Source organism: Nansenia antarctica, assembly GCF_963989245.1.
Source record: "Nansenia antarctica genome assembly, chromosome: 4".
Lineage (NCBI taxonomy): Eukaryota > Metazoa > Chordata > Actinopteri > Argentiniformes > Microstomatidae > Nansenia > Nansenia antarctica.
Genome location: NC_137689.1, coordinates 18,741,324 through 18,755,367, shown reverse-complemented (window position 1 = coordinate 18,755,367; position 14,044 = coordinate 18,741,324). Strand labels below are relative to the sequence as shown.

At 47.9% G+C, this 14,044-nt stretch overlaps 1 protein-coding gene across 1 annotated transcript in view; it reads left to right on the top strand.

The window, feature by feature from the left end:
• The window catches only part of LOC308155781 (uncharacterized protein), a 23,204-nt gene extending 9,762 nt beyond the window's left edge, over positions 1-13,442 (top strand). Inside the window, exons 5-23 of the mRNA XM_080529154.1 lie at positions 82-358; positions 531-773; positions 1,402-1,557; positions 2,485-2,709; positions 2,889-3,042; positions 3,181-5,488; positions 5,597-5,869; positions 6,076-6,202; positions 6,369-6,474; positions 7,096-7,301; positions 7,620-7,726; positions 7,927-7,995; positions 8,133-8,281; positions 8,458-8,572; positions 8,763-8,950; positions 10,327-10,468; positions 10,656-10,782; positions 11,426-11,596; positions 11,775-13,442. Coding sequence (XP_080385280.1) covers positions 82-358; positions 531-773; positions 1,402-1,557; positions 2,485-2,709; positions 2,889-3,042; positions 3,181-5,488; positions 5,597-5,869; positions 6,076-6,202; positions 6,369-6,474; positions 7,096-7,301; positions 7,620-7,726; positions 7,927-7,995; positions 8,133-8,281; positions 8,458-8,572; positions 8,763-8,950; positions 10,327-10,468; positions 10,656-10,782; positions 11,426-11,596; positions 11,775-11,798 — 5,167 coding nt within the window. The 3' untranslated portion in view covers positions 11,799-13,442. The remainder of the gene's footprint in view (positions 1-81; positions 359-530; positions 774-1,401; positions 1,558-2,484; positions 2,710-2,888; positions 3,043-3,180; positions 5,489-5,596; positions 5,870-6,075; positions 6,203-6,368; positions 6,475-7,095; positions 7,302-7,619; positions 7,727-7,926; positions 7,996-8,132; positions 8,282-8,457; positions 8,573-8,762; positions 8,951-10,326; positions 10,469-10,655; positions 10,783-11,425; positions 11,597-11,774) is intronic.
• The last annotated feature ends 602 nt before the right edge of the window (positions 13,443-14,044 follow it).

Below are 14,044 nucleotides of genomic sequence, written 5' to 3'. Positions count from 1 at the left end.
TATGTGCGTAGTGTAAACTTTGAAATATTCACTCACAGCCACCTTACTGTATGCTGTTTCCATGCTCTCTCTGGAGCGTAGGGGGGACAGATCATTCTTTCCTGCCCAGGAAAAGGACCCTCAGAGGGGGCAGAGACTGCCGCAACCCTGGGACCACAAGGACCAGGCTTATGAGACCCAGAGGTGGCACCAAGACTCCCCACGATCATTTCAGAACCATGCCCGTGCCCACAGCGGATACCAACGAGCTGGGACACCTATGCCCACAAGCTGGGACACCCGTGCCCACAGCGGATACCAACGAGCTGGGACACCTATGCCCACAAGCTGGGACACCTATGCCAACCAGCCTCCTAGGGTGAATAAGGATTTGACTCAATATGTACTATAGCTTATTGTCATTGTGGGGAAGGGGCTATTATCCAGTGCTGTCTTGAAAAATATTAGATCTCTAACCTGGATAAATGAATGTTGAATAAAAATGACGTATTGATGATAAATGTTTCTATTAGTATGGGGGTCCTCACCAGCACCATCGACTCAGAGATCTCCCCCCGCCAGAAGAGAGGTGGATCCCCTCAGACCGCTCCAGAGGCTTTCCAGGCAAGGTGATGGACCGCGGGCCTGGACCATGGAAACGGCCAGCCCCCCCACCACCACCATCGAGACGAACCACACGCAGCCCGTCCACACAGCACCCCTTGCCCCCCAGGGAAGACTGGGGAGGGAAGACAAGGGAAGACAAGAGGAGCAGGAACTCTGGTCCTGAGCAGGTCAGATCACAACCTGACACCCCCCCAGCTGCACTGTCGAATAGCACCACCCTCTGGTTTAGTGTATGTATACAGTATGTACACTCACCAAACACTTTATTAGGACCACTATACTAATACTGGGTACCTGGATACCTCCCTTTGCTCTCAAAACAGCCTAAGTTATTTGTTCATTGATGGCAAGATGGCATTGATGGCAAGATGTTGCAAACATTCCTTTGAGATTCTGGTCCATGATGACATGATTTTTCAGGTGCACTTTCAAGCTGTGAATCTCCCGTTTTACCACATCCCAAACGTGTTCTATTGGATTCAGTAACTGAAAACCTCGGTAACTGGAAAGGACACTGAAGAACACTGAACTCATTGTCATGTTCATGAAACCAGTTTGAGACGACTGTTGCTTTGTGACATGGTGCAATATCATGCTGGAAGTAGCTATTAGAAGATGGCTGTGGCATTCAAGCGCTGATTGATTGGTAGTAATGGGCCCAAAGTTCCAAGAAAACATTCCCCACACAATTACACCACCTGAACGAATGAGAAGGTGTACAGGTGTTCCTAATGAAGTGTTTGGTGAGTGTACATTACCCTTGGGTGCTCAATATGGCATTCCCTCTTGTTTCAGCCATCTCACCATGGGTCAAAGCATTTACCCGGCCCAGGCCAGCCCCACTCTCCACTCCGGTACCCACCCCCCAAACACAGCTTCTGGGACCCACCGTATGATAGAGCTGCCCCTCTGAGCCATTCTGACAGGAGGGCCTCACCAACGGAGCCACAGGTAAGTCACATACTGAGTCTATATCTGTATCAACAGAGTCTGTATATCGTCAATGGAGCATGACAACTCAATGACTTGATCTGACTTTGTGCTTTGGTTTGATGTTTTTGCTTAGATGTAAGCTTTAGTAAAGTCTCCAGGCAATGTTTCCAGACTCTGTATTCCAGGCAATGTTTTCAAATTAGATTAGATTCTGAGACAACGAAATGTAGTTTGACATCTAACCAGTGCAAATAGTGGCATAGTGCAAAAAGACATGTTAATGTAGACGGTGCAAGGTATTACAGTATAGGTATTACAGTGTGTAGTGCTGGTAGAGGTAGAATTTTCGGGCTTGTAGTCTGTGATGGCCTGGATGCCTTGCCACATGCTTCAGGGATCAGAGTTGTTCTGGAAGTGTTCCTAAACCTGTGTTTGGCCTTCCTGATGCCCCTCTTCAGGTTATCCCTGGATGAGCTGTAGGCCTCTGCATTGCAGAAGCCATTTTATTTTATTTTATTTTATTTGCAAATGAAATGTTAAAGAATATCACTCCATCCTCTTAACCAAAATCACGTCATGACTAATTACTACCATTGTTTATGTTTTTGTCGTCATAGGACACTCTGTTAACAAATGTACATGCCTTAAACACATGAACGCTGCTCTTATGGAATTAATTTGCTCCATTGTTTACATTTACGTTAAGTATGCATAAATTATGGCGTGGAGTGTAGCTTTAGGATGAATCGTATGGAACCCCTCTTGTTATTTCAGGACTCCCCCAAGCTGGGAATGGGAGGGCCCTCCTATAGAACGCATCCCTCTACCCATTCTCCAGTTCCCCATGCCCCCCTCAATGGCCCAGGACAGGGATTCCATACTGCTAAGCCTGCAGGTCAAGGCCCCCATTCTCCCTCCCACTCGCGCCACCCTCCTCCATCCCAGAGCTGCCGCAGCAGACCACCCCACCATGGATCCAGAGGGGAGGGGGGTGCACAGCCCCCCTCCTCACCAGCAGACCACACCGGCGTGCCTTACAGCCACAACCACCACCAGCGGCAGACAGGCGGCCCCCCATCAGAACCTCAGCACGGCCCCACACCTCCGCGCTCCCACCGACACCTGCAGGAGGGCAGGGAGACACAAGGCCGCCACGGCAAGCACAGCATGGTGAGGACAGGGGCTTTCAAGAGCATTAGTACGGAGAAAGCAATTGCGTTTACGTTACTCTACTCGTTACTATCATAGATGCTTAGCACTGATATAGTATATTACATTGAGTAGGATTAGGGCTTTGTCTGTGTATAATAGAATGAGAGCTTCATAATCGTGTTACCTTCTCTCTTCAGGAACACGAGTGCTACAGTGCATGGGCGGACTCTCAGCAGAATCACATGAGAGACCAGCCCTCTGGTACAGAGCCCCCCCACCGGCCCTCCCTCCACAGCCACCACAGAGATGGAGGCTCCACTGCCATGCCTCCCTCCAGCCCCTCCACCCCCAGTAAGTCCAGCGGTAAAAAGGACCCATCACCACCTACTCATCAGGGGAGTCCTGATGGTGCTGCTGCCACACCCCACCCAAGAGAACCATGGACATCCCATCTCAATCCTCCCCCCACAGCTGCCTCTCTGCCCTCAGGGCTTGGCGCAGGCTCTAAGAGGTCAGAGGTCAACACCAGCAGGGTCTCACAGGCCCAGAGCTCGCCCAACCAGCCGGACCTGAAGCCTCAAGGAGCCAAACAGGCAGAGAAACAAAAACACAAGGAGAAAGAAAGGAGAACGGAAAAGGGGGAAGATGGGAAGAGGGCGGAGAGGAGGAGGATGGAGAAAAAATTGAAGAAAAGGAGAAAGGAAAAAGAGGAGAAAATGAGGGGTGATGCGGTGAAGGAAATCGCTCATAGTAAAGGGGAAGCAGAGAAAGTGGAGAGAAAAAAAAAGAGAGCGGGAGAGAAGAGGGCAGGGGAAAAGGAGGAGACCCCTAAGAATAAAATAAAGCTGGAGAAAGCAGAACGGAGTCCTTTCCCTTCCCCGCGGAAGTCATTACTCCCTTCGTCAGTCCAAGGTGATCCCAAGGTGAGCCAGGATAGAGCTCGGTCTGCCTCTCTAATCCTAGGGAAGCCAGTCCAGCCTTCAAAGACACCAACCGCCCCAGGCAAACACAAACACCGGCAGAGGGCTGAGCGAGCAGATGGAACGTCATGTGACCGCAGCTCTCTAAATCCATCTGAGACTCTCTCGCCCTCTGGGCCGCCGTCCCCCCGTCCCAGCCGTCCTCCGCAACATCCGTCCAAACACAGAGTGTCAGAGGTGGGGGGCACCCATAAAAAATCCCTCAAACGCCCTGTCAAGCGCTCCCCACTGCCAGTCCGTCCTCCACCCACCACCACCCATAAAAAATCCCTCAAACGCCCTGTCAAGCGCTCCCCACTGCCAGTCCGTCCTCCACCCACCACCACCACCACCACCACCGCCACCAGAACCAGCACCAGCAAGCCCAGTAAACAGCCCCCCAGAGCTCCAGTCCCCTCTGACTGCAGCACAGGGAGGACCTCCTCCCCCTCACCCCAAGCGCCAGCTCCCACTGTGGCTGGCTCCCATAGCTCAGACGAGCCCGTCAAGGGTGAGGCAGGCGGGCAGCGTCCAGAAGGCGGGGTCCTTCGTGCCCCAGAGCTCCAGCCTGCAGCAGGGGTGGGCAGTATGGAGGACGAGCTGGGAGACAACGCCCCCGCCAGCCCCCCTGTGCTCAGCTGGCAGGGCTCCCCGGCCTCAGCGCTGAGTGAGGAAGAGGAGGAGGAGGAAGAAGAAATGGGAGTGTTGAGGAGACCCGTCCTACAACCCAGCCCCACCCACGACCCAGCCCCACCTCCTCCTCCTCCTCTTTCTCCTCCTCCTGGGAAGTCAGGGGAGGTCCGTGGTAGAGCAGAGGGGATTAGTGAGGGAGGGGACGCTGACTATCGTCACAGCGACCTCGCCAAGCTCTATGGCCTGCCCGACACACCCAATGGGGTGGGTGAGGAAGAGGATGAAGAGGAGGAGGTAGTAGAAGAGGACAGTAACACAGACGCCTCCAGCTCCGTACCTCCACGCCGGCCGCACCTCCACCAGACAGGCGTGGCGGACGTATTTAAATCATTGGCCTCGTTCCTGGGGGGGCAGAGGTATACGTATCGGGGAGGTCCATTCGGGCGTCCCCCTCCCAGCGCCCTCGGCGGGGTGAAGTACTCCTCATCGCTCGCCCTGGGCCCAGAGATCCACTGTCAAGACCAGAGTCAGAGTCCCTCCCCCACCACCGACTCCGCCACTCCCCTCAGACCCAACCAATCACCCACCCGCACTACTTCAGACCCGCCCTCCTCTAAACCCAGCCCTCCCTCCGACCCCAGCAAACCACAGCCCGGCAAAGAGGAGAGGGAGGGCCTGGAGCAGAACCAGGAGGACGGTCAGAGCGAGAGAAAGAAGGAGAGGACCAGAGGTGTGGATATTCTCCCTGGGAAGGCAGAGTCCTCTCTGGCGGACGATTCTCTGAGCGCCGAGCTGAGACTGACCACCACACACTCCACCTCCCTGTCTGATCTGCTCCCAGCCCCCGCCAAGCAAGACCGGCTACAGAGGGACGCTGAGAAACGCAGGCAGACGGAGGACAGAAAGAGGGAACAAGGGATTGTGGAGGGAAGAGGGGAGGGGGAAGGGAAGAGCAAGAGAAGGAAACTGGACGGTGGCATCATCAGCAGCGGTACCCATCAGAGGAGTGGAGGAAGCGAAAGGAAAAAGATGGAAGACAAACTAGAACGGAAAGCAGCACCTGTTTCATCTTCGCTGTTGTTGTCTTCCAGCGGCTTCAAGCACCTCCGCGTGAGCAAGAAGAGCCAGCTGGCTCAGGGGAACGTTGATGCGCAGAGCAAAGACATCCAGGGACCGAAAGAAGAGGCGCACACAGGGAAAACAGAGTATGGGGGAGCACAAGTAGCAGAGAAGAAGGAGGAGGCGGAGGAGGCGGAGGAGGAGGGGGAGGGGGCCAGTGAGGCAGAAACATCCCGGACATCCACGCCAGCTAGCAATGCAGACACCACAACCACAATCACCTCTCCTGCCTCCACCCAGCTTGCTCCCACCCCGCCGAGGAGGACCCCCTGTCCGCTGGCTGCAGCGGACTTCCTCAAGCTCAAGGCCCTGTCTCTGGGACCCCCCAGGGAGCTGAAGATCCATTTGATCAAGGTGGAGAGCGGAGACAGAGAGACCTTCATCGCCTCTGAGGTGGAGGAGCGCCGGATCCCGCTTGGGGAGGTCAGCATCAAACACACAGCCAGTGAGGTGATCAGGGCTTGCAAGTGAGTGGTCGACATACTGGAACTGTGATATTGTCGCTTTGCGACCTGGGAATGCTTCAATGGAGGTAGAAAGATTGTGGACAGACATTTTTGTAATTGTCTCATCCCTCTATCTCTCTCTCCCTCTCTCTCTCAAATGAATCTCTCTCTCTCTCTCTCTCTTTCTCTCTCTCTCTCTTTTTCTCTCCTCCTCTTGTCTTTTCCAGGGGGGCGAGGGTAAAGGGGAAGTTCCGGGAGTCCTACCTGCTCCCTGCCTTGTCTGTCAAACCCAACCTCACCACAGAGACGCCCATCCCACGAGAGAAGCTCAACCCCCCCACCCCAAGCATCTATGTGAGTCCACACACACACACACACACACACACACACACACACACACACACACACATGCAGTCATGTTCCGTTACGGACCTGATCTAAAGAGTTTTCCGTTGTGTTCAATGAGTTGCAATTGGTTAAACAATGCGTTTCCTACCTGTCCTGTGTGTCCGGTCTCCAGTTGGAGAGTAAGAGAGATGCCTTCTCCCCGGTACTGCTGCAGTTCTGTACTGACCCCAAGAACGCCGTCACTGTCATCAGAGGCCTGGCCGGCTCCCTCCGTCTCAGTGAGTTTACATGGAGAACCCCCCGAACCCCCCTGTTAACTAGCAATATATGATACCTGCTCTGCATGTTTAGCACATCACAACATTCTAATAGAACATGAACATGCTAAAAACACATAACTACACATAACTAGATGATTTCACAGTCCCTAAACTTAAACAAGACACCAACACTCAGTATCACCAACACTCACCCAGGTACAAAGAGCAGACCATGTTATGGCAGACGAGTGCTGTGAATTGCATATCGAAAACAAGCTTAGTTTGCTGACAAATTCTTGACAAAGTATTTTGTGATCCTAAAACTGTTATTTGTTATATTTCGTAAAAAAAAAAAAAATCTTAAAAAAAAAGAAAAAGAATTGCGACTTCACGGTTGCTGACTTGGTACACCTCTCACCAGCTACTGTCACATAAGGTGATATCCCCACACTTTCCTGCTGAGGTATGCCCACCGATTGAGACATACCACCACTGCTCCATATTCCCTTCTTTCTGGGGGATCATTAATGAAACAGCTACTGTCCATACTGTATATCTTCTCCCTCACTCACTTCTACCACCCTCTCCCCCCTCTCTCCTCTGCCCCTCCCTCTTCCCCCCCCCCCCCCTCTCTCTCAGACCTGGGTCTCTTCTCCACCAAGTCCCTGGTGGAGGCCAACTCGGAGCATGCGGTGGAGGTGAGGACCCAGGTGCAGCAACCTGCTGACGAGAACTGGGACCCCTCTGGTTCAGCCCAGACGTGGCCCTGCGAGAGCAGCCGCTCACACACCACCATCGCCAAGTACGCCCAGTACCAGGCCTCCAGCTTCCAGGAGAGCCTGCAGGTATGGACGGTACCGTACTCGCCACACTTACCTCATCTACACACGCACCCACACACACACACACCAGTGAAGGCTGATGATGACGAAATCGGAAGATGGGCCATTACAATGCGCCTGTCCTCCGATTTCTACCTCCACCAGCCTCCACTGACACACACATACACTCAGGTTCAGACACACATAAACCCCCTCAAAATACAAACTTACGTATTAGGTCATTTCTTGTATGCTCCCTAACATTTTCGACCCAAAGGGCCTTTCTTTTACTGTTGAATACCGATTCAGCTAGGTTCATGTGTGTTTATGTTGTGTGCACAGGAGGAGAAGGACAGTGAGGATGAGGAGGAGGAAGAGACTAAGGAACAGACTAAGTCCTCAGAGCCACCAGCCAACCCTGCCCCTGCCCCTGTCACCACCACCCCCAGGTCAGCTCAACTCCCTGCTCTCTTCTTCTTCTTCTTCATTATTTCATCCAAAGAAAAATCTGATATGAATGGCTTCCATTGGCAGTCCTTTTAGCAATGGTATAATTAATTATGTTCCAGGTTATTAGGGGAATGTTTAATAAAGGGTTACCATGTTAACAAAGATATTTACACATAACAACTACCCATTTTTCCTGCAGCCCTGACCAGAAATCAGTTGGAAAGATCATCAAATTTGGCACCAACATCGACCTCTCTGATCCCAAGAAGTAAGATGTGGTTGATTATACACTGTATGAGTCTGGTTATCCCAGACAGAGCTGAGTAAACTCTGAGAGAGAGGTTGGTGTGTAATTATGCGGTATATGTGTGTGTGTGTGTGTGTGTGTGTGTGTGTGTGTGTCAGGTGGAAGTCCCAGCTCCAGGAGCTGTTGAAGCTACCAGCCTTCATGCGTGTGTCATCCAGTGGGAACATGTTGAGTCATGTAGGCCACACTATCCTGGGCATGAACACTGTCCAGCTTTACATGAAGGTCCCCGGCAGCCGCACCCCAGGTCAGTGTGTGTGTGTGTGTGTGTGTATGTGAGAGAGAGAGAAATAGATTCCCTGCAGAATTCCTGCATGCATGAGTAAGTGAGTGAGCGTGTAAGCGTGTGTTTACAGCATACGTGTGTATTGTTAATGTGCATGCATCTGAGCTTTGAATGTCTATGTATACATCTTTTTCTAGGCCACCAGGAGAACAATAACTTCTGCTCTGTGAACATCAACATCGGCCCAGGGGACTGTGAGTGGTTTGCTGTCCATGAACACTACTGGGAGGCCATCAACAACTTCTGTGAGAAGTGAGTGATGAGACTGTATGTGTTCTATATGATAGTCAGTGGAGGTAGAACTCGGAAGACAGGCTCATTATAATGCATAGAATGGAATGAGGAATGGTGTCAAACGGTTGTCCTCTGATTCCTACCTCCACCAGTCTCCACTGAGGTTAACCTCATCCACTTTGCTGCCTCTGTCTCTTTCCTCATTCAGGCATGGTGTAGACTACCTAACAGGCTCGTGGTGGCCCGTCCTGGAGGACCTCTACCGCTCCAACATCCCTGTGTACCGCTTCATCCAGCGACCAGGAGACCTGGTGTGGATCAATGCAGGGACAGTCCACTGGGTCCAGGCTGTGGGCTGGTGCAACAACATCGCCTGGAATGTGGGACCGCTCAACTGTGAGTTACCACTTTTCACCAACAGGGGGAGCCGTAGGGAGGAAAACGTGACGGAGTGCTGCTGTTGTATTGGCAATGCCACCATTTACCTTTTAAAATCAAATCAAATCAGACTTTATTCATATAGTGCCTTTTATGCAAAATTGCAATACGAGGTGCTTAACAATATAATGAAAATACAACAATACAATGAAAATATAACAATATAATGAAAATAAACAGTGCAAAATTGCAATACAAGGTGCTTAACAATATAATGAAAATACAGCAATACAATAAAAAAACTGCAATACAGTAAGAATAAACAGTAATATAAGGCAATGAGTAGTATAGAAAATAAGAGACATGGTAGAACACAGAGACCAGTGTAGCACAGTAGAAGAGGATGAAAATAAGATATATTAAGAGAATGCTAAAATAAAAAGTTATGTTTTAAGATTTATTTTAAAGGTGTTTACAGATGAATGAATGAATGAATGGTCTTTATTGTCATTAATACAGTACAGGTATTACGAAATTTAGGAGGGGGGGCTCCCCTGGTGCTTGAAAAAAATACTAAAAAACAAGAGGGCCACGGGTAAAATAAAAAAAGGGAAAAGAGCTGGTTTACATAAATAAAGGCTATGTACACTATCTACTATACTATACTACTATACTATACAATAAAACACTGTGCTGTACTCTATGCTATGCTATAAATATCCTAACTTTCTCCTATATCTGAACCTTACGTACACAAGGGTTGTCATATTGCACATAGTATTTGTTGCACATTCATTAAAGTGTCGCAGTTAGCAGGTTTAGAATGTTCACAGTTGTATTTCAATATTGCACTTATGTTTACAATCTAGTAGCTGCCATCAAATTGTCTAGATTGTCCAGGGCCTAGAACCGAGGTCTTTGCTGTGTTCAGGGCCTGAATGGCCCTAGGGTAGAAGCTGAGCTTCAGTCTATTTGTCCGTGCGAACATGGTCCTGAACCACCTGCTGAACCGCCTGATTGTGACGCCCTCAGCTCCTCTGGCTGGCTGTTCCAGAGGCGAGGACCTTGACACTAAATGCCGCCTCCCTGTAGTTCTTTGTCCTCACCCAGGGAACAACTAAAAGGCCAGTGCCAGAGGACCTGAGGGATCTAGAGGGAGCATATAATATAAGAACCAATGAACACCAATAAAAGGATCTTAAAATCTATTCTAAAAATGACAATCAAAATCCATTTCCTAATCTGCTATGCCTTTTCATGTGTACTATTGATTTCCAAATGAAGGATTTTAATGATGAGGATCAGTTAGAATAACAGGATCTGAACACTGCTTTGATAGGGTCTGAACACGACTAGTTTGACCAGGTCTCTCATGCTGCTCTCTGCTCCGGTAGCGTACCAGTATCAGCTGGCCCTGGAGCGCCTGGAGTGGAATGAGGTCAAGAAGGTCAAGTCCATCGTCCCCATGATCCATGTCTCCTGGAATGTGGCCCGCACCATCAAGATCACAGATGAAGACACCTACAAGATGCTCAAGTAAGCAAGGAGTGTGTGTGTGTGTGTGTGTGTGTGTGTGTGTGTGTGTGTGTGTGTGTGTGTGTGTGTGTGTGTGTGTGTTAATGTGTGCCTGGAATGGATGTGTGTCATTACACATTGGCATTGTTGAGTTCAGTATGCATAAACATTAGCCACACCTTACACCCCCCGCCCCTCTCTCTCTCAGACATTGTCTCCTACAGTCCATTAAGCACATCCAGATTCTGAGAGACCAGCTGGTCGCTGCAGGCAAGAAGATCTCTTACCAGAGCCGCGTAAAGGATGAGCCAGCCTATTACTGCAACGAGTGTGATGTAAGTCACAGGCTTCAACACTGTCCCTGATCACTGTACAGTATGTCTCTATGGCTTTTTACACTGACTGAATATAGTAATGTATGTCTGACGCAGACACTAAGCATCATATGAACTTTTACTGGCGTAAAAAGGTTGCGTACGTAGACAAGCAAGAACGTTTACACACATAACGATAAAGGGCATCTTGTCCCACCCTTTTAATGCCCATAGATACCTATAAATGGTTAGTGAAATGCCCCAAATTAATATTAATTCATACTGACTGCATGACGACAATGACGGCAAATCCTTTCCAGTGAAATTCTGCGCAACAGTTCTGCGCAACGAACATGTGATAACAATATATGAAACTGCAGTTTCTCCAGTTTCATCCTTCTGCCATCGGAGTCGCAGTTGCTCATTTCTCCAGTTTCTGTGCATACACATGGGTCCGTGGAGTGTGCATGGAGTAGTTTTTTTTATCAATCCCAAAATTTGCGTCAACGTTGCATACGCATGCTTTTTTGCGTACGCAACGTTTTTTAAATGACCCCACAGTTATGTAGCTGCATTGCCCCTGCTCTGTGGTAACTGTTTGTGTTTGTGTGTGGGTGTGTGTGTGTGTGTGTGTGTGTGTGTGTGTGTGTGTGTGTGTGTGCAGTTGGAGGTGTTTGACCTGCTGTTTGTGACCAGTGAGAGTGGCAGCAGGAAGACGTACGTGGTGCACTGTGAGGACTGTGCCCGTCTCAGGAGCCCCGCGCTGGCAGGAACGGTGATCCTGGAGCAGTACCGCATGGAGGAGCTGATGAGAACCTATGACAGCCTCAGCTTGGTCAGTGACACACACACACACACACACACACACACACACACACACACAGCACGCACGCACACGCAGACACGGACACACACACACACACACACACGTGTACAGTGTATGTATGAGATGTGAGAGGTGTCATGTCCACCTTATTGACCCCCCCCCCCCTCTCTCTCTCTCTTTCTCTCAGACTCCAGCCCCCTGCTCCAAGTGAGGACTCCTCTCTGTTGTCTAACAGCCATAACCAAAACGTCTACTCCATGGCAACACAAATGTTGTCTTCAAGGAAAACTACTACTGCTAACACTTGCTGAACAGCCAATCATGTTTACTCAATATTGTTTACATCACAGTAAGATATCGGCATCAGCCAATTCAAATTCCAGCTCACTGTCGTCTTCCCCATCTACCAGCTGCTGATTGGACGTGTGTCTTGCGATAGAATGACTAGACTGGTACTACTCGTTTAAAACATGTCAGACTACAGAAAATGTGAACATTGTTAGCACTGGAAATCAGGTCTTATTTACAACGGACACCGCTGTGATTCAAAAGCGTCAAGTAGCTGGTTACGTGCATTAATTCAGGTACTTTTATGCAAAAACCTAATAGAACTTTTTTAAACCAATCTAGTTATTCTATGTCCATGAATTTGCTGCGTTGCTGCGGTAACAGCGGGGGAATCGTTTCACTAGCAAAGTAGCAGATAGTCAATGACATTGCATTGGATTTTGGTTTTATTTTGTATTCGGGTAAAAAAAAAACTCAAACTGACATTTGTAATTCCTGTCTGTATACTCTTTGGGGTGCTATTTCAATCTTATTTATTCTGACTTAGATATTTAAAAAGTTTTACCAGCCTAGAAGTGCACCACATTGGCCTTGTGAACTGTATTTAGACAAAAGGTAATTAGAAAATCAAACATACAGGCATTTTCTAAAGCATTAGGAATACTAATTTAAGAAATTGTTTCAATTTCTCTGAAATACGGGTTTACTAGAGGACTAATCTGGTTTCATTCTTAGTTGGAAATCTTGTGTGTTCATTGTGAATTTTGTTTTTGCATAATCTAAATCATTATTGGTAGAGAGAGATGTGATTGCTACAATACACCCTAAATAAAATCCCTTTCACATTTTTTTGTTATTGCAATGGGACTATTTTCCCAGATTTTATACCTCTTTTTGTTGCTATCTCCTTCTTTTCTGGATTACAGAGAAAATGAAGAATTGTAAATTGTGACTTTATTTATACTGTATATGTTTGTTTTCTTAAATGTATTTATTGCATATTGATGGTACTCTTGTTAAGGGGCCACCAAATATTTTTAAAGTTTCCTATTATCATAATGTTTGGAGAGGGGATGGGCAATCAAGGGGAGGGTTTGATTTTCATGGTGCTGGACCCCCCCTTGCCTCACCAGCCCCTCATTAACTTACTGTGTATAAATGATTTATGAATATAAGTAAATGAACATAACTTAAACCGACAGGTTGGTGCTTAGAACCGAATACACTTACCAGTAAATTAATAGAATGATGTCTTTGTACTGTATCGAACAGATAAACACAATACCTTTTTCAACTTTTTTGCATTGTGTGAAATTCATAAAATTGTGAGGCATTTGTGATTTTATGATGAACATTAGCAGTAGTTGTAGTTCTAGACACTTTTTGAGAAGAGACCTTTAGGGGTGTGTCGTCGGGTCACGGTTTGGTTCCTTTTGTGTCCTCTCCTCATTATGATTTAAAGGATGTATTATGTATTCTCCTCCCTCTGATTGTTTTTATTTATGCTGCACTGTTTCAAAATAGAAATAACTCATGTAGAACAGAGCCTGAGCCTGACCTGTCTTAAACACTCTGTGATTTTTCTGTGACATTATTGTGAGTATTATTGATTAAGAAATAAAATGTTTTGATAAATCCTTTGAGAAATCTATGTCATGTCTTTTTATTTTTTCTCTCCGTTTTCCTTATCTTCTGTTTGCCAGGCTAAAGACATTTGGGTGATGTTGGTGTCCCAGCTACTGGAAGAAGTGGTCTTGATATTGTTATGTGACTACTGGATATTGTCTGAGATTATGACGGTCAGATGTGTGCCTTAGCTGATAACATATTTTAGGGAAATACAGTACAATGGTGGATTATCTTCAACCCATGGATCTGCACACTCATCATTCTCTGCTGGTGTTAACGTCAAGCATCCATCATTCCTGTCATATCAATTCTCACTTCCTACACTTTGCTCTTTTTAGATAGAGCAACCAGAATGTCCTTAATTACACCCTAATGTGTTCAACTTCAGATTAGTACATGATGATAGAGTGGCTTGAATTTGTCGTGATCGAACCTTATAGCGGTTAGGATACAAATCACTGTAATGTTCTATCTAGACATATTCAAACCACTCTATCATCATGCACTAATGCACTAATCTCTCTCTCTCTCTCTCTCTCT